General features: G+C 45.0%; 1 protein-coding gene across 1 annotated transcript in view; it reads right to left on the reverse strand.

Annotated features, from left to right (window-relative positions):
* The window catches only part of LOC138976788 (protein unc-13 homolog D-like), a 55,193-nt gene that overhangs the window by 14,435 nt on the left and 19,442 nt on the right, over positions 1-21,316 (reverse strand). The window contains exons 2-17 of the mRNA XM_070349679.1: positions 21,199-21,306; positions 20,041-20,100; positions 18,456-18,528; positions 16,371-16,602; positions 14,249-14,374; positions 9,185-9,266; positions 8,373-8,570; positions 7,282-7,382; positions 4,293-4,452; positions 3,947-4,068; positions 3,229-3,319; positions 2,686-2,895; positions 1,939-2,099; positions 1,083-1,209; positions 451-519; positions 130-204 (exon numbers count right to left, since the gene is read on the reverse strand). Of these exons, the coding sequence (XP_070205780.1) occupies positions 130-204; positions 451-519; positions 1,083-1,209; positions 1,939-2,099; positions 2,686-2,895; positions 3,229-3,319; positions 3,947-4,068; positions 4,293-4,452; positions 7,282-7,382; positions 8,373-8,570; positions 9,185-9,266; positions 14,249-14,374; positions 16,371-16,602; positions 18,456-18,528; positions 20,041-20,100; positions 21,199-21,306 (1,995 nt within the window). The remainder of the gene's footprint in view (positions 1-129; positions 205-450; positions 520-1,082; positions 1,210-1,938; positions 2,100-2,685; positions 2,896-3,228; positions 3,320-3,946; positions 4,069-4,292; positions 4,453-7,281; positions 7,383-8,372; positions 8,571-9,184; positions 9,267-14,248; positions 14,375-16,370; positions 16,603-18,455; positions 18,529-20,040; positions 20,101-21,198; positions 21,307-21,316) is intronic.

A 21,316-nucleotide genomic window follows, 5' to 3' on the forward strand; every position in this document is an offset into this window, starting at 1 on the left:
CTCACATCAATGATCTTAGTGACCCCCATGACTCACATCAGTGATCTTAGTGAACCCCATGACTCACATCAGTGATCTTAGTGACCCCCATGACTCACATCAGTGATCTTAGTGACCCCCATGACTCACATCAGTGATCTTAGTGACCCCCATGACGGCAGAATCAGCGTCCTGGAAGTCTATGGTCCGCCATTCCTCCGTGATCTGCGGACACGCAGCACAGTGCGGTCAGTCACAATACATACAACTAGTGACGGCTTCTGGGAATCAGCACTAGCTACTGGGCAACACCCATAGTGTGTTAGTTAATGATTCCTTACAGCAAAAGCTCATTTCAAGTTCTTCTTTTTTTTACAAAATGAAAACGGCATGACTTTTTCTGAGTGTATCAGGAAAAGCTATACTGTTACCTTGAAATACGCGGGATACAAGAGGAGAATACGCACTGACCTTGGCAAAACAGGAGAGGACGTCGACAGAAGAGTTGGAGAACTTGACCAGTGACGTGGCCACCACCAGCTATGGACATAGGAATCACACGTGAGTGATCGGATTGGAACCCTCCCTTGTCCTGACCCACTAACCTTCACTACCCGTAATAAAAACAAAAGTACACAGATACATTTTGCTGTAGATCTTTGCGATGCGGCCAGTTATATTAAAACCAAGTATAATGCCAGAAAGGTCATTCATTCCCATACCGTATGAAATAAAGAGTTTTATTTTTCATGAAGTAGTGTTCATGCAGTGGACCGGAGACCTAGGACATCCCCCAAAATCAAATTCGCAAAAGCAAACTTGCAGACACTAAAATACAAAAAATCAAAATAAGCAAGAGTGACCCCGTTTTTTTATAATGAGAGTGTGTGTGTGTATATGTGTGTGTATGTGTGTGTGTGTGTGTGTGTGTGTGTGTGTGTGTGTGTGTATGTGTGTGTGTGTGTGTGTGTGTGTGTGAGTGTGTGTGTGAGTGTGTGTGTGTGTGTAAGTGTTTTTGTGTGTGTTTGTGTGTGTGTGTGCGTGTGTGTGTGTGTGGGTGTGTGTGGCGTGCGTGCGTGCTTGCGTGCGTGCGTGTGACTCACATCTTGGTCAATCTCCAGTGCTTTCTCCATGCGCGTCACGCACTCTGTCTTGAAGGTCTGCAGCCAGAACACCAGTGACTCGTGGAACCAGTCCTGGTACTGACGTATCGTCAGCCGGAACATGTCCCTGTGACGTCATCATCATCGTCATCGTCATCATCATCATCATCATCATCATCATCATCAACGTCATCGTCGTCGCCGTCTTTTGTATCATACTCGGACATGAAGTCCTTCTTCTTCTTCCTTCGTGACATATCTGCTTGTACGAAAACTCATAATCTGTTTACACTCACCCCTGTCTTTATTTGTTCTTTATTTGGTGTTTAACGTCGTTTTGAACCACGAAGGTTATATCGCGACGGGGGAAGGGGGGAGATGGGATAGAGCCACTTGTCAATTGTTTCTTGTTCACAAAAGCACTAATCAAAAATTTGCTCCACGGGGGCTTGCAACGTAGTACAATATATTACCTTACTGGGAGAATGCAAGTTTCCAGTATAAATGTTTACACTGAGAGTCAAGCAAGACCAGTAACTCGTGGCATCAAAGATCACAATCACCAACCCAGATTTGGCTATCGCATAGATATATGATCTTATAAGTTTCTATTATTCTTCATTGGCTCTGTCGACGCGCGTTTTTAACCGCTTGCTTCCTTATATATATTTTTAAAAAATCGACCTTAGGGCGTCGCCGACCCGAACGAAATCTTCAAAATCTGCAAAACCGATTGGAATTCTGGGTAAGGAAATCCTTTTATGAAATGACGCCAGCGCCTTTCGGCGTTTGGTCATTGTATTTCGGTCATTAATGTCGGTCACACGTACGTTAAAATGATCATGAAAAGACATACCTGTCCGACACGTTGTCCCTGATAGTCAGGTAGTAGGTCCTGACTGTAAAGAACAGGTGTAGCGACAGACGGCTGCTGGTGTCGATGTTGACAGAGAAACTATGGTAACGGATCTGGTATTTGTCCAGCTCCATCATCAGCTCTCGTACCACCTTCACCACCTGTGACAACCAGATTTCACGTTAATATTAATACAAAAAGAATTACACCCGCTTTTCTTCTTAGTTCTACTTGGATTTAGGCTCATAGGGCTTTGCAGCTAAGACAAGGCAAGTTAGTTAGTTAGTTAGTTAGTTAGCTGTTGCTTTTCGGGTCCAGCGGACCATAATAGGCCAAATCAGGACCCCGACAAGGCAAGTAGGCTAACCTACACACAAAATTAACATTCTCACAGTGACAAAACACTCATCACCAAGCTGGGCAACGTATGCGAACATTGACATGATGACTTGCATGAACGGATGCAAAATATGTGTATAAACTAAATCAGTACCAGAGTGCGTGCAGTAGATGTTACAACCACAACAGCATCAATGATGTGACACATTTTATCGGTGATGGTATTGTCTATTTAAGCTGTGATAAATCTTTGCTTAAGAAATTTGATTGGAACAACTGGGTCAGTGTTGACACAGAAAACGCATCTGCAGAACACATCTTAATAAGCAAGTAGTAACGAAAGAAAGGCGAGGAATGGGAGGAGGAGAAAGGCAAGAAAAGAAAACGCCGGCTCATCTGGCATCTCACCCTGCGCTCAGTCTCAAAGGACACGACACGGTAATAGTTGACCCCCAGGTTGTTGAAGAACTGCTGCACGACCCCTAGCGGCGTGCAGTGAGAGGTCAAGGTCGCCGTCACCTTCACCAAGGCCTCGACCTCTGGGATGACGGCGTCCTTGACCTTGTCGTGAGATTCTATGGTCTCAAGGTGAGTGTCCACCCACCTTCTGATGTCCGCCTGAAACAAATAATCAACTCGAATGTTTTTATATTAACTGGACAGCGTGGTATTTGCTAAAAGCCGGCACGTGCATACAGGCACGTGCAACATGTGTACGAGTTAAGGTGTAACTATCACAGCAAACTTGGCAGTTGCGTGGGTCTCGGATAGCCATACCGGTTCAGGATACTTAAAAAACCCAAAAACAATGACCAACCAAACACTTTCCCCTTGACTTTCCATCAGTACGTGTCGTCACTTTCTATCAGTGACGTGACTTTCTGTCAGTGATGCGACTTTTAATTAGTGACGTCACTTTCCACCAGTGACGTGAGTGTTAGCAAGACGTACCTGTAGCTTTGCGAGCAGCGTGCTGGACACGTCATGCTGGGGACACGACGTTGCCTCCCACAGGTCCAGCTCCAGGAGGTGCTGCGCGATGCTGTGTGGAAGAAGGAAAGATCTAATAATTCCTGTTTTGTGTTTTGTCGGACTTGCAGGTAACACCTAAGTCACAATCTGGAGGATTAACTCGGGAGAGCGTGGCGTCCATTCAGTGACAGGACTGCACCTAGTGTATGAGAGCGAGGTACTGGGGCTGGACAAGCGGGGTTGAAAGTTAACCCTTGAAAGGGGTATTTTGGGTCTCTCCTTGAGAAACAAGGTATATTTGCCGGGTAGCCCTGGTGACATTCTTCTCACATACAACTTCAAACGTTCACAGTTGCACAATGAAGAGGACCGGCACGGTGGCCTAGTGGTAAGGCGTCCGCCCCGTGATCGGGAGGTCGTGGGTTCGAACCCCGGCCGGGTCATACCTAAGACTTTAAAATTGGCAATCTAGTGGCTGCTCCGCCTGGCGTCTGGCATTATGGGGTTAGTGCTAGGACTGGTTGGTCCGGTGTCAGAATAATGTGACTGGGTGAGACATGAAGCCTGTGCTGTGACTTCTGTCTTGTGTGTGGCGCACGTTAAATGTCAAAGCAGCACCGCCCTGATATGGCCCTTCGTGGTCGGCTGGGCGTTAAGCAAACAAACAAACAAACAAACACAATGAAGAACACCTCACCCAAACTTGTGTTTAAGAAGCACAAAGCCGTCAGTGGAAGGGGGGAAGAGGGGCGGCATGTGGGCCAGCTGCTGCAGGACGTAACTGATGTAGCGACGGGCCGTCGTCCTGTATAGGCAGATCTGAAAAACAGCACAAACTGTTGATGCACACACATGACTTAAATCCTGATATTTACCGGCCGAAGTCGACTTAACAAAGCTTTTGCACTTTTTTGTTTGGTAAAAAGACAACATGTTCGCGAAGTCACCTTCGGTATCAATATTGTAATGCTTTTTTTCCCCTCCACGTTTAAACCTAGAATATAGCCACACTTCAAAAGACTCAACACAAGCGATCAACAAACCTCGGCGTCAGTGAGCGGCATCTTCTGCAGGTAGTCCTGTGCTGACACCTGCTTGCTCCCCCACGTCATCTGCACGGCCTCCAGGGCTTTGTGCAGCACGCTGTCCGTCACCACACAGCTCTGTGGGCCCGCTGCCAGCTCTAGTAACACTGTCAGCTCCCTGGACACACACACACACACACACACACCATGACACATCACACACCTTGAGACACCACACACCTTGAGACACCACACACCATGAGACATCACACCCCATGAGACATCACACACCTTGAGACACCACACACCTTGAGACATCACACACCATGACACATCACACACCTTGACACATCACACACCATGACATATCACACACCATGAGACATCACACACCTTGAGACACCACACACCATGAGACATCACACCCCATGAGACATCACACACCTTGAGACACCACACACCTTGACACATCACACACCATGAGACATCACACACCTTGAGACACCACACACCATGAGACATCACACACCATGAGACATCACACACCTTGAGACATCACACACCATGAGACATCACACACCGTGAGACACCACACACCATGAGACACCACACACCATGAGACATCACACACCATGACACATCACACACCATGAGACACCACACACCTTGAGACATCACACACCATGAGACATCACACACCATGAGACATCACACACCATGAGACATCACACACCATGAGACATCACACACCATGAGACATCACACACCATGAGACATCACACACCATGAGACATCACACACCATGAGACATCACACACCATGAGACATCACACACCTTGAGACATCACACACCATGAGACATCACACACCATGAGACATCACACACCTTGAGACATCACACACCATGAGACATCACACACCATGAGACATCACACACCATGAGACATCACACACCATGAGACATCACACACCATGACACATCACACACCATGACACATCACACACCATGAGACATCACACACCATGACACATCACACACCATGAGACATCACACACCATGAGACATCACACACCATGAGACATCACACACCATGAGACATCACACACCATGAGACATCACACACCATGAGACATCACACACCTTGACACATCACACACCATGAGACATCACACACCTTGAGACATCACACACCATGAGACATCACACACCATGAAACATCACACACCATGACACATCACACACCATGAGACATCACACACCATGATACATCACACACCATGAGACATCACACACCATGAGACATCACACACCATGACACATCACACACCTTGACACATCACACACCATGACACATCACACACCATGACACATCACACACCATGAGACATCACACACCATGACATATCACACACCATGAGACATCACACACCTTGAGACATCACACACCATGAGACATCACACACCATGACACATCACACACCATGACACATCACACACCATGAGACATCACACACCATGACACATCACACACCATGAGACATCACACACCATGAGACATCACACACCATGAGACATCACACACCATGAGACATCACACACCTTGAGACATCACACACCATGAGACATCACACACCTTGACACATCACACACCATGAGACATCACACACCTTGAGACACCACACACCATGAGACATCACACACCATGAGACATCACACACCATGACACATCACACACCATGAGACATCACACACCATGAGACATCACACACCATGAGACATCACACACCATGAGACATCACACACCATGACACATCACACACCTTGACACATCACACACCATGACACATCACACACCATGACACATCACACACCATGAGACATCACACACCATGAGACATCACACACCTTGAGACATCACACACCATGAGACATCACACACCATGACACATCACACACCATGACACATCACACACCATGAGACATCACACACCATGACACATCACACACCATGACACATCACACACCATGACACATCACACACCATGAGACATCACACACCATGAGACATCACACACCATGACACATCACACACCATGAGACATCACACACCATGAGACATCACACACCTTGCGACATCACACACCTTGAGACATCACACACCTTGAGACATCACACACCATGAGACATCACACACCAAAGAGACATCACACACCATGAGACATCACACACCATGAGACATCACAGCTATGTCTGTCACCACTGAGCTCTGTGGGCCTGTTGCAAGCTCTAGTAACGCTGTCACCACCGATCTCTGTGGGCCTGTTGCAAGCTCTAGTAACACTGTCACCACCGATCTCTGTGGGCCTGTTGCAAGCTCTAGTAACACTGTCACCACCGATCTCTGTGGGCCTGTTGCAAGCTCTAGTAACACTGTCAGCACCCTAGTGGCACACATCAAAACACCATGGAGCATTATTCAAGGCTAAATATTGCTGTTTGCCACGCTAATGACGTTTGCAGAGCTGAGGTTCTACCTTAGCCTCGCTGAGGCTTTCTGGTGGCAGCACACAAACAATGCAACACACTGCTTGAAAACTGGTAATGACTGTTTAACTTCTAAACTATCACCTGCGTTAAGGCGCATATACTAGAATGATGACGTTCTGGAAACTGTCCATGATACTTACATTTCCCAAAAGACAAAGCACTATATTTTATACATTGTAGGTCATGTCATTCCACAAACACCCGTCACTCATTCAATACGTCATAGATACTTGTGGATAGGGGAAAGGTAGTATCCTTGACATTGAACCACCCGAGACCATCTCAGGCTTTCAAGCTGTCCCAGGCGACCAAGGTCAGGTTTATACAACACAATCATACAACTGGTCCCGCGAGTGATTAGCTGAAGAATCGGCGCACTTTCCTTCTGTACGCTCCTGTTAGCATATCTTGGAATTATATATCAAGAAATTAAAAGAAGACTCCGCTAAGAAAACTTACATGATGGTCTGAGAGAGTTTTGAGATTCCGTTGACGACGGCAAAGATGTCCAGACTGCGGCGACTTGTGGGAGACAGGGACAGGTCCACTCCCTCTGTGTCCTGCGGTGGCCAAAAGTGTCATCAGTATGCGCGTATGTATCACATCGTTAACCTTCGTCCTATCTTTCCGCTTTGATTGAACACAATGTCAGTATTTCCTCTACAAAGACAGAGGAAATGTACACAAGTGTCACCAAAGGCCTAGGAGGAGGATAAGGATAAGATTTTATATAGTCCATGAGGGTAACCTCACAGAAATTCGGGCTGCTTTCTCCCTGGGGAAAGCGAGCTGCCATACAGTATACGGCGCTACCCATTTTTTTTCCTGCATGCGTGTATTCATGTTTCCAGGCCCTGAGACTTAATGCCGTGTGAGATGGAATTTTTTACACTTTATTCCAAGTCACACGGGTATTTGGTGGACATTTTTATCTATGCCTATACAATTTTGCCAGGAAAGACCCTTTTGTCAATCGTGGGATCTTTAACGTGCACACCCCAATGTAGTGTACACGAAGGGACCTCGGTTTTTCGTCTCATCCGAAAGACTAGCACTTGAACCCACCACCTAGGTTAGGAAAGGGGGGAGAAAATTGCGGCCTGACCCAGGCCTGAACACGCAACCTCTCGCTTCCGAGCGCAAGTGCGTTACCACTCGGCCACCTAGAACATTATTGCAGAATGAATGTTGTGACGGGTTGCTTGTTATGTTCTTTACTTAATCACTTTCTCCAAGATGGACAAAAATACATTTTGAACTGTTAGTTTCAAATGTAAAACTTCAACTACAAGTCTATATAGAGTAATGCTGACGAAAATCATTCCTTCATCCGTTCATAGAAATCGTAATGGCGGTACTGTTCTCTGAGCATTTGATACAGCCGAATAATTAAACAGAGATAATTAATATACTGTTATATAAATAGATTGCATAACTTTTGTGCTTGGGTTTTAGTACTGGACAAAGCACATTCTGTTGGATACAATATACCCGGTAACAAGTCTCTTTCAAAAATTATAACCACTAAGGTACACGATCCTATTGCTTACCTTGATGTCAGCGATGGCCTGTTTGTAGCAGAGCAAGGCGGCCAGGTGGTAGTCCTCCGCAGAGAACCTGCCCCCGTACAGGCTGTCCTGTTTGTAGGACAAGGTCACCTGAAGGTGGCAGCGCCCCACAGGCTTAGAACGGCTGCCCGACAGAGAGTACACGTTGACCCACGCGTCATAGCCGTGACTCGGTATCTCCTGCAATCACAAATAAATCACTTAACATAGGGTAAACAAACAAATACATGCATGCCTGGCTGATATTGCCGCTAAGACCTGTGCACATCATCCATTAACGTTTCACGTGACTGTGAATATGAGGTACACCTTCCCGCCATGCCGGGGGCTCGATATGTCATGCTCACAACCATTCTTAACTTAGGCAGGTCTTACGCGATACGTGTTATATGAGGCGCACGTTTGTTCAGTCGATATACTGGTGGATTGGTATTTCCTGCACATAATGATCGCAAACGATTCATTTAGCTGTGGGTGTAATTTAAACAGGTACAGCCTCACCCTACTGTCATACATGTCACTCGCTATTTCATTGACACGACCATGATAAGTGTATAACGACTGCACTTCGACCAACTAGTCATATAAACCTTTGACAGCAAAACAATTTTTTTTGTAAAAGGTCAAACATTTTGTAGCTGTTTCAGTTTGCTTCTGCAAGATGCACCATCTTCGAACCACTTATGTACTTTTACCCAAGAGTGACAGCGACAAATCAGTGTCTAAACTACAAACATAACTAATTATCTGATTTCAAATGTATGAGTTTCTCTACAGATATCACTGACGCTCACCCTGACGGGTAGGATGACCTGTCCGATACAGCCAGGTATCAACCGATCGTGGTCCGACGTCTGCAAGATGTTTCGGAAGAACCTGGAAAAAAACACACAACTATGAATCAGTGCACACAGGAAGTTTGAAAACAACTGAAATGAAATTATGCACATGTGCAAAATGTCTTCATGTCCAAAGACTAATTCCAAATTGAACACAACCTGTTAACATACAGGACAATGCTGGATGGGGTGTACCTCATGCAGTCATAAAACTCACACAGTCATACAGTTAATGCGGTCTTTACAAGACACAGTCATACAGTTAATGTGGTCTTTACAAGACACAGTCATACAGTTAATACGGTCTTTACAAGACACAGTCATACAGTTAATGCGGTCTTTACAAGACACAGTCATACAGTTAATACGGTCTTTACAAGACACAGTCATACAGTTAATGCGGTCTTTACAAGACACAGTCATACAGTTAATACGGTCTTTACAAGACACAGTCATACAGTTAATACGGTCTTTACAAGACACAGTCATACAGTTAATACGGTCTTTACAAGACACAGTCATACAGTTAATGCGGTCTATACAAGACACAGTCATACAGTTAATGCGGTCTTTACAAGACACAGTCATACAGTTAATGCGGTCTTAACAAGACACAGTCATACAGTAAATACGGTCTTTACAAGACACAGTCATACAGTTAATGCGGTCTTTACAAGACACAGTCATACAGTTAATGCGGTCTTTACAAGACACAGTCATACAGTTAATGCGGTCTTTACAAGACACAGTCATACAGTTAATGCGGTCTTTACAAGACACAGTCATACAGTTAATGCGGTCTTTACAAGACACAGTCATACAGTTAATGCGGTCTTTACAAGACACAGTCATACAGTTAATGCAGTCTTTACAAGACACAGTCATACAGTTATTGCGGTCTTACAAGACACAGTCATACAGTTAATACGGTCTTTACAAGACACAGTCATACAGTTAATGTGGTCTTTACAAGACACAGTCACACAGTTAATGTGGTCTTTACAAGACACAGTCATACAGTTAATACGGTCTTTACAAGACACAGTCATACAGTTAATGCGGTCTTTACAAGACACAGTCATACAGTTAATGCGGTCTTTACAAGACATAGTCATACAGTTAATGCGGTCTTTACAAGACACAGTCACACAGTTAATGTGGTCTTTACAAGACACAGTCATACAGTTAATACGGTCTTTACAAGACACAGTCATACAGTTAATGTGGTCTTTACAAGACACAGTCATACAGTTAATGCGGTCTTTACAAGACACAGTCATACAGTTAATGCGGTCTTTACAAGACACAGTCATACAGTTAATGCGGTCTTTACAAGACAAACTCCGAAAATAACTCTGTCCGGCTTGTATTGGTTATGAGAGAGTGAATACTCCTACTTTAAGTGAGGCAAGCTTTCTACACATGCTCCTGGTGCACGTGTTTCAGACACACCCCTTGCAAATAGCGAATGGCCATTAATGTCACGTGGGAAAGTTTGACTCACTAAAAGCAAGAGTATTCACTCCTTCACAACCCACACAGACTCGACAGAGTTTTTCCGAACATTGTCTATTCAGAGGGCCCCAAAGGGTTTAAAATCGTGATCGTGATTGGCGTTTTTTGACCTTTCTGTGACCGTGATTGCCGAAATTTCCATTTCTGTGATCGTGATGGGACTTTGCCCGTGATCCGTGATGACAAAAAAATCAAGTCTCGTGATCGTGATCGTCATTTGTTTTCGTGATCGCGATGGGCATTATTGCAAAGAATTGTATTTTCAACGTACATTTTTCACAGCTGTATCACTCTATGATCCTCTATTCGGCAAGGAGTCAATCCCGATTGAAGGGAAGCAACAACACATTCAGAAATATGATTTTGACAGCGATTGCTTCCCTTTAAGAGAACCAATCACACAAAAAAAGAGATCCAATCAGAAGGCAAATTGCAAAAGTCTGCCAAACTTCATCCTATGGAAGGGCTTCGTGCAAAAGTTTTGAGCGCATTCAGTCAAATTCGAATTCGAAGATCAAAAATGGCGTGCAGCGGTACTGTCATCGAACTTCTGTTATATTTTGTGGATTCAAGCCAGACCAAAGCAGGTGGCAAGAATGCCTTCCTTGGTGGAAAGGTCAGGCTACGGGTCGGTCTTTCTGAAGACGAAATATCAAGGTATGTTGATCTATGTTGCTCTATGACTGTTCTGAATGTAGGCAAAGATCTTGACATTTGTTCAAGATCTTTGAGTTTGAGTGAGATCATTGACATTGTCGACATTGCCACGTCCGGCTGTCACTCGCTCAGTGTGACCTCGACTGGCTCGAGATCGAGTCTGCGTGTAGCCAAAACCGAAACTAGAAATGTGTTTTTCATCCCAGCAACGTGGACACGCTTGGCATAGATTCTAATTGTCGCTTCTTTGCATTAAGCTTGTATTTATTTTAGCGCCTGTAAACTTTAATATCAACAATGGGTTAAATTCAGAAACAATGGCGGGGAGACGTGCCAGTTTGGGTCACTTGATCCTCATGTCAAAGACGATCAAAGTCATGTTCGTTGGGGATTTTGTCAGGCATGCTACTTTTCCGGTAATTGCCGGAAATCTGATAAAGCCGTTTTCAAAATCCGGTAAAGTCAAATTTATTCCGGTGAAGTTGACAAATTTCCGCAAAAACGATCCGTGTGCATGAATATCGCGCAACGCGATCGGGCGCCGGTCTCAATGAAGCCAGCGCACAGTAGTGTTGTTTTCACCAGTTTGGAGGTGTGTTGAATGATGGTGGGGGGAGACTAAAATGGGATTTTTAACAAGATCACAACACTATTACAGCCCTGAAAATGATGCCCAGAATGCACCAGATTGCCCAGATTTTAACCGTTTTTTGAACCCCCCTAGTTGGCTCGCCTGTTTTGCAGGCTCAGGCTTGTGGCTTCGCCACTGGCACTGCGCGCTTCTTTCAGGTAAAACCATTTTTGGCCTGTAGCATTCCTGTTTGTTTTTCAAGGCCATGAAACCAGGCGATGGTGTACCTCAAATTGTATGGCAAAGTTGAAAATAAAGAACCCATCACACATACATGTACTTTAATTTCAATCCACCCAATAGTTTTTGAGAAAATGGGTTTACAAGATTTAGCTCTGGAAATGTGAAATTGTGCAAGTATATATTCATGTGTGTGAGTGAGGGTGTCAGAGTTGAATGTGTATGAGTGTAGAGAGAGAGAGAGAGAGAGAGAGAGAGAGAGAGAGAGAGAGAGAGAGAGAGAGAGAGAGAGAGAGAGAGACAGAGAGAGAGAGAGAGAGAGAGAGAGAGAGAGAGAGAGAGAGAGAGAGAGAGAGAGAGAGAGAGGAGGTATTACACACCGGTACGACCGAACTAAGGTATCAATAAATTACTGTTGTGCAGCGGGTTGAAAGAATACCCTATACCTCGGATATATACCTTCACTCGGTCTCAACGACGTCACGTGACATGTTATATGGTGGAAGAGAATGCTGTCGCTTATTTTCCACCCTCAGTTCGGTAAGACTGAAACGATGCTCAGTCACGGAAAGAACTATCCAAACTTGCAAGCACAGCCGCGGTTGTCCTGTAAGTTCCCGATCCATGTTAAACCCTCATCCTCAAAAGGAAAATAAGCGACAGCATTCTCTTCCACCATATAACATGTCACGTGACGTCGTTGAGACCGAGTGAAGGTATATCTCCGAGGTATAGGGTATTCTTTCAACCCGCTGCACAACAGTAATTTAACGTTACCTTTGTTCGGTCGTACCGGTGTGCAATGGGGGGAGGGAGGGAGGGAGGGAGGGAGAGAGAGAGAGAGAGAGAGAGAGAGAGAGAGAGAGAGAGAGAGAGAGAGAGAGAGAGAGAGAGAGAGAGAGAGAGAGAGAGAAAACAATGAAAACAACATTCTTGTTACTGATTACAAATCATGATATGTACTTCTATGTGTGTATGAAAGAGAATTAAAAAAATAATAATAAAAAAGTGCAACAGTTCTCACTTTGTGTTGAATAAACAATAGATCCAGAGGAGCGAATTACTGTGTGGTTGTGTTTACTTTGACACGTGCTTTCTGTACATGCAACTTTTACCGTGACCGTGATTTGCCACTGGTGTTCGTGATCGTGAAAACAAAAATCAAGGTAACTGTGATCGTGAAAGCTAAAATTTCCCTTCCCGTGATCGTGATGATACCCCCCCTTTGGGGCCCTCTATTCAGCCCCAATTTGCTTTTCAAAGTCTTTAATTACCGAAAACTCGGCGCCAAAATGTCGTGCAGCGGGCTTCGTGAAGTACACTCAGCCAAGTCGATTTTGACAAATTAATCCATATGAGGCTTCACAATTTTGCCCTCCAAGACACGCTCTGACACTTTTTTGTGTCAGTTTGTCCCCCAATGCTGATCCAGAAACTGATCCAGAAGTCCAGGCCTGGTATTATTATTATTATTATTATTATTGTGATCATTTTTTATGCGCCTAATCTAGATATAGCCCTAGGCGCTTACATATTAATTTCTGCCGTTTGAAATGGAATTTTTTACAGACAGACAGACAAACAGACATTTTTTTACACACAATATATAACGCATTTACATCGGCCAGTAAAGCTCAGTAGCCTATTAGGCGAGCATTCACCTTTCACGGCCTTTATTCCAAGTCAAACGGGTATTTGGTGGACATTTTTATCTATGTCTATACAATTTTGCCAGGAAAGAGCCTTTTGTCAATCGTGGGATCTTTAACGTGCACACCCAATGTAGTGTACACGAAGGGACCTCGGTTTTTCGTCTCATCCGAAAGACTAGCACTTGAACCCACCACCTAGGTTAGGAAAGGGGGGAGAAAATTGCGGCCTGACCCAGGGTCGAACACGCAACCTCTCGCTTCCGAGCGCAAGTGCGTTACCACTCGGCCACCCAGTCCACTCGGCCACCCGCCGTGTATTGTATAAAGCCTTTGCAATGTCCTCACAGCATTGAAGTAAGTGTAAAACACAGAATGGAAACTGACCCTTTGAGAGCCCTGCTTTTCTCAGTGTGCGTTTTCCTGTCGTTGCCGTTGTCATGGAGACCAGCGTTGTCGTCTTGATGACAGATACACAGGTGAATCTCGTCTGCCAGGGAATCCTCCACCTCTCTGCAAAGATACACAGTGTTAACAGACTGATGGCTAGAGGCTACACACTGAGTGTGATACACAGTGTTAACAGACTGATGGCTAGAGGTTACACACTGAGTGTGATACACAGTGTTAACATGACTGATGGCTAGAGGTTACACACTGAGTGTGATACACAGTGTTAACAGACTGATGGCTAGAGGTTACACACTGAGTGTGATACACAGTGTTAACATGACTGATGGCTAGAGGTTACACACTGAGTGTGATACACAGTGTTAACAGACTGATGGCTAGAGGTTACACACTGAGTATGATCCACAGTGTTAACAGACTGATGGCTAGAGGTTACACACTGAGTGTGATACACAGTGTTAACAGACTGATGGCTAGAGGTTACACACTGAGTGTGATACACAGTGTTAACAGACTGATGGCTAGAGGCTACACACTGAGTATGATACACAGTGTTAACAGACTGATGGCTAGAGGTTACACACTGAGTGTGATACACAGTGTTAACAGACTGATGGCTAGAGGTTACACACTGAGTATGATTCACAGTGTTAACAGACTGATGGCTAGAGGTTACACACTGAGTGTGATACACAGTGTTAACAGACTGATGGCTAGAGGTTACACACTGAGTATGATTCACAGTGTTAACAGACTGATGGCTAGAGGCTACACACTGAGTATGATACACAGTGTTAACAGACTGATGGCTAGAGGTTACACACTGAGTATGATACACAGTGTTAACAGCCTGATGGCTAGAGGCTACACACTGAGTATGATACACAGTGTTAACAGACTGATGGCTAGAGGCTACACACTGAGTATGATACACAGTGTTAACAGACTGATGGCTAGAGGCTACACACTGAGTAAGATACACAGTGTTAACAGACTGATGGCTAGAGGTTACACACTGAGTATGATACACAGTGTTAACAGACTGATGGCTAGAGGTTACACACTGAGTATGATACACAGTGTTAACAGACTGATGGCTAGAGGTTACACACTGAGTATGATTCTATTAAAAAAGTATACACCGAATGTTCGCGGTCCATGACAATGAGAGCTTGATCTAAGTTGAGCGACCAGTCTTCCCTACTACTCCCCATGAAGGCTCTGAACGATAACAATCAATGTTGGCAAACATTCACACATACCTAATAATTATGAAAAGAATGTGTGTACGACAACAATACAACAGAACATGTGCACTCCAAGCCGAAACGCCTTCCATTTAATGCTACCATCCTGGTTATGATTTAGCAATGGGGTTCAGACAACTTCACAGATTTAAGCTGAATCTTGTAGCTTAACACTACCAGTCAAGCAAATCGCATTCACAACACAATTAGATCAAGATGGACGATACAGGGTAAAACTAGAAGTAAAGCAAATTGACGTCGTCATGGAACTTTGGCGTAACTCATTTTTAGAAAGCTTTTCAGCAGAAGGCCAAGACTGATTATATGTATGATGAAAAAGTGTTTATATTTGTACCTGGTACGGAGAGAAAGATAAAACAAAGGTTAAAACATGTATTGTCCATCGTATTTTAGAGAATATTTCTCATTGATAATTAGGAAATTAAGCGAATCTTACCTGGAAGATGACGGTTAATTAAACATTATTTCGAGTATGTCGATGGTTAGCGGTAATTACTTAGCACAAAAGCAGCAACATCGCCAAGAATCGAGTCACGCCAAAATTCCAGGACGACGACAAAATGTGACCCTCCACTACGGAATGAGTCGCATGTCATCTTTGCATGATTTTCATATTTTTACATTTTCCAAATGAGTGTTTTATGCTCCATCCAGTAGTAAAAACCGTTTTAGAAAAGAGCGAAAACTTTTTGAGTTATAAGCCTGTGACTGAGGTGACCCTCACACTTTTACCACAGTCCCCCCGGACTTCTATTAAGCCTAGCGCAGAACCGCGCGAGGTGACATGTGACTCATTTCGTGGTGGAGGGTCACAAATGACGTTGACTTACAGCTGAAATTCTTCGTTCCACTTGGGGTCGCCCGTGCCCTTGGCTGGCTGAGACCGCAACACGTCGCCCGAACCGTCCAGGGAGGAGGAGCGAGGGGGGCTGCCTCTCTTCAGCTTGGGCGAGCTGCGGGGGGAGGATTTGGGGGACACCTTGGGCGACGTCTTGGGGGAGTTTCGGATCCCCTTCCCCTGGGGGTGGACCATGGTGAGAAGACAGTACGGGCTGCCCTCACCTGGAGGTAAGATAAGATGAGTTGAGATGAGTTGAGGTGAGGTGAGGTGAGGTGAGATGAGGAGATGAGATGATGAGATGAGATGATGATATGATATGATGAGATGATATGATGAGATGATATGATGAGATGATATGATGAGATGATATGATGAGATGAGATGATGAGATGATATGATGAGATGAGTTGAGATGAGGTGAGGTGAGGTGAGGTGAGATGAGGAGATGAGATGATGAGATGATATGATGAGATGATGAGATGAGATGATATGATGAGATGATATGATGAGATGAGATGAGATGATGAGATGAGATACAATAAGAGGGGATAAGATGCGTCAATCATCTTTCCGTGGGGGTACGTGTACCATGGTGAGTAGACAGGCTGCTCTGGCGTGTAAAGAACACAAGGAGTGCTTCTTTCACGCACTTAGACATGGCAGAAATATAACGGTTGGACGCCATAACATTCACAACTGGCATTTAGGGTTTGCTTTCGGCAGGAAGTAAATTTTGATTGGATGTTTCTAGAATACTCAATGAGATCACTGATTTGAACTTTTTCTCAAAATGAAAGGACAAAGGTGCGGCCCCGATTGAACATGTTTATCAAATGTCTTATACAGAGTGACCCAAAAAATGCAACCAACAAAATGTTTCATAACTTCTACATCTGTCGACCGAATCACTTCATGTTTGGGGGACATTCACGTCAGCCGATTCATGACCCTGCCACAAAGTGACAATTTTATAGATGACATGTTCTGACGTTTGTGCAATTTCAAAACAAGTTGCCAAATTCGGGGATCGACTGAACAGTACCAGGTTTGAAATTGAGCGGTAGCCAAGCTTACTCGATTCAAGCCCTCCATATTGTTACCTTTGGGGTAATTCGAATGACAGAGTATACCTTAATCAACATTAGACAATCAGTGACACGAATACAGCAGGATCATGGATTAATGCGTTCATTTCGTTGATGAATTTTACAAAGAAGAGGTTGTTTTTTCCAGTCATTTGAGTATAGCAAATGTTTGCATAGTTGTTGTGCATAAACTTCAGTTCGTCCACGACCATTCAACAAAGTTTCGAGTCTGGTCCGACATTTACATTTTCTCCAAAATGTGTTCCAAATTACACCTCCTAAAGTGTCAATGACACTAATGCAGTCTTGTCTATGGACTGCTCTGAACCAAGCTGTAACTACTGTCTTCGGGTCACCGATGATCTAGGGGGTGAAGGGGGTGTTTGTGAATACTCAGACATTCAGATAATCAAACTAGTAAAAGTCTGGAGGGTTTACATTAGGTAAGTATTGCTACCTCTCAATGTCAAACCTCGTTCTGTTAAGTCGATCGCCGAATTTGGAAACTTTGTTTGAAATTGCACCAAAGTCAGACCATTTGATCTACATAATGGCCACTTTGTGGGAGGGTCAGGCATAGGCTGACGTGAATGTCCTCCAACCACAAATTGATTCGGACAACAGTAGTAGAAGTTATTAGCATTTTGTAGGGTTGCATTTCTGAAGAACAAAAATCAATATGACGTTAACTATCAGCCCTGGAGTAATCGACAATAGAAGAACCTGCGAGTTTGAGACCTGTATTACAGTTTCAAAATGAATGAGACAGAGGTGAGAAGCAGAGCAGGGAGACCAAGGTGGTAGAGTGAGGATAGCATTGAAAGGTGACAAGCAGAGCAGGGAGACCAAGGTGGTAGAGTGAGGATAGCATTGACAGGTGAGAAGCAGAGCAGGGAGACCAAGGTGGTAGAGTGAGGAAAGCATTGAAAGGCGACAAGCAGAAAGAAGCAGAGAGAAAGAGAGAAGGGTGGAGAGAGGAAGACACTGACCCCTGGCCTTGTCATGTCCATGTTTCAGGTCCCTGGCCTCAACCACTGTCACGTTGGCCTGCACTCGCTTGGGCTGTGACACGTCATTTTCATCATTTTCATCGTCATCGTCATCGTCATCATCATCATCATCATCATCATCATCATCATCATCATCATTCTCATCGTAGTCATCATCGTAGTCATCATCATCATCATCATCATCATCATCATCATCATCATCATCATCATCATCATCATCTTCATCTTCATCTTCATCATCAATTGCCATCCCTTCAGAATATTACCAGGGAATTTTGAACTCAAAGAGTGCAAGGAAAGCGATAAAAGAGCGAAACGTATTCTTCTCATTAAGGCATTGCATGTCCTTCCCTTCTGCTCTCATAAGGTTGGCCTAGTGGTAAGGGTGACCTAGTGGTAAGGGTGGCCTAGTGGTAAGGGTGGCCTAGTGGTAAGGTTGTAAGGGTGGCCCAGTAGTTAGGGTGGCCTAGTGGTAAGGGTGGCCTAGTGGTAAGGTTGGCCTAGTGGTAAGGTTGGCCTTGTGGTAAGGTTGGCCTAGTGGTAAGGGTGGCCTAGTGGTAAGGTTGGCCTAGTGGTAAGGTTGGCCTTTTGTAAGGTTGGCCTAGTGGTAAGGTTGGCCTAGTGGTAAGGTTGGCCTAGTGGTAAGGTTGGCCTAGTGGTAAGGTTGGCCTAGTGGTAAGGTTGGCCTAGTGGTAAGGTTGGCCTTGTGGTAAAGTGGTAAGGTTGGCCTAGTGGTAAGGTTGGCCTAGTGGTAAGTTTGGCCTTGTGGTAAGGTTGGCCTAGTGGTAAGGTTGGCCTAGTGGTAAGGTTGGCCTAGTGGTAAGGTTGGCCCAGTGGTTAGGTTGGCCCAGTGGTAAGGTTGGCCCAGTGGTAAGGTTGGCCCAGTGGTAAGGTTGGCCTAGTGGTAAGGTTGGCCTAGTGGTAAGGTTGGCCTAGTGGTAAGGTTGGCCTAGTGGTAAGGTTGGCCCAGTGGTAAGGTTGGCCTAGTGGTAAGGTTGGCCTAGTGGTAAGGTTGGCCTAGTGGTAAGGTTGGCATAGTGGTAAGGTTGGCCTAGTGGTAAGGCGTCCGCCCCGTGATCGGGAGGTCGTGGGTTCGAACCCCGGCCGGGTCATTCCTAAAACTTTAAAATTGGCAATCTAGTGGCTGCTCCGCCTGGCGTCTGGCATTATGGGGTTAGTGCTAGGACTGGTTGGTCCGGTGTCAGAATAATGTGACTGGGTGAGACATGAAGCCTGTGCTGCGACTTCTGTCTTGTGTGTGGCGCACGTTATATGTCAAAGCTGCACCGCCCTGATATGACCCTTCGTGGTGGGCTGGGCGGTAAGCAAACAAACAAACAAACAAACTGCTGTCTGTGCAGAGGTGGGATTTTATGATAAACCAGTGTCTTAACAATCTACAGGCAGGAGAGACATTTCCTCACTGTGCAGAGGTGGGATTTTATGATAAACCAGTGTCTTAACAATCTACAGGCAGGAGAGACATTTCCTCACTGTGCAGAGGTGGGATTTTATGATAAACCAGTGTCTTAACAATCTACAGGCAGGAGAGACATTTCCTCACTTTGCTGAGCAGCTCGTCACGGACAAAGTATTCATGGTCCTCTTGGTCCACATCAAACACCTGAAACACAGAGAAAGCAGAGAACATGGAATGGGGATCTCATCTTTTTGGCCGACTCGTAAACATACTTCTGTCATCTACACGTACCAACAGGTTCCTATCCGTGTAAGTGATGCAGCTACTATAGTGGGACCTGTCTGTAGCGATCCCCCAAGGGTCTAGCTAAACTGGTCATACTAGACAGGTGTTCCATGTGGAAAGGTAAATTATGTAGGAGAGAACCTCGTCGGTGTTTCTTTGGGGTAGTCGTCATGGCCAGGTGGTCGTTATTAAGGGGTGGTCGCCAGGGCAGATTCGACTGTAGTATCATACATTCGCCCAGGCGTTTACATGGGAAGAGAAGTTCCTTCTGTTTGGACACAGCAACACTCAACAGGTAGGCTGCTTCTGTTTGGACACAGCAACACTCAACAGGTAGGCTGCTTCTGTTTGGACACAGCAACACTCAACAGGCAGGCTGCTTCTGTTTGGACACAGCAACACTCAACAGGTAGGCTGCTTCTGTTTGGACACAGCAACACTCAACAGGCAGGCTGCTTCTGTTTGGACACAGCAACACTCAACAGGTAGGCTGCTTCTGTTTGGACACAGCAACACTCAACAGGTAGGCTGCTTCTGTTTGGACACAGCAACACTCAACAGGTAGGCTGCTTCTGTTTGGACACAGCAACACTCAACAGGCAGGCTGCTTCTGTTTGGACACAGCAACACTCAACAGGCAGGCTGCTTCTGGTTAGAAGATTGCATTATTTCATTTTTATTTTCATTTCCATAACTTTATTGTCCCATCGCTGGGAAATTCGGGTCGCTTCTTCCCAGTGGAAAGCTAGCTGAACTTATTTTGCCAAATGACACATCGCTGGCTAATCCAAACGCTGCACTCAGCATACATAATATGTGTCTTGCTGTAAATGGTTTGACTACAAGACGGACAGTTTAAATCATAACAACCATAGACTTGCTATCACTTTTCTTTTGACATCAAAAGATATAAGACAGGCAGTCATGCAGAAAAATGGCGGTGACTGGCCAAGCATGACTGCGTGCAGGTAGACGTGAAGTTACCTGTCTATTGAAGACAATGAGGTGTGAAGTTACCTGTCTGATGTAGTCAATGAGGTCACCGGGTCTCAGCCCCACCTGAGTGTCTGTGGCCCCCACTTGGTGCAGCAAGCTGCGTAGCACCCCGCGGTACAGGTTCTCGTTCTGCAACATT

Source organism: Littorina saxatilis, linkage group LG9 (assembly GCF_037325665.1).
Source record: "Littorina saxatilis isolate snail1 linkage group LG9, US_GU_Lsax_2.0, whole genome shotgun sequence".
Taxonomy (NCBI): Eukaryota; Metazoa; Mollusca; class Gastropoda; order Littorinimorpha; family Littorinidae; genus Littorina; species Littorina saxatilis.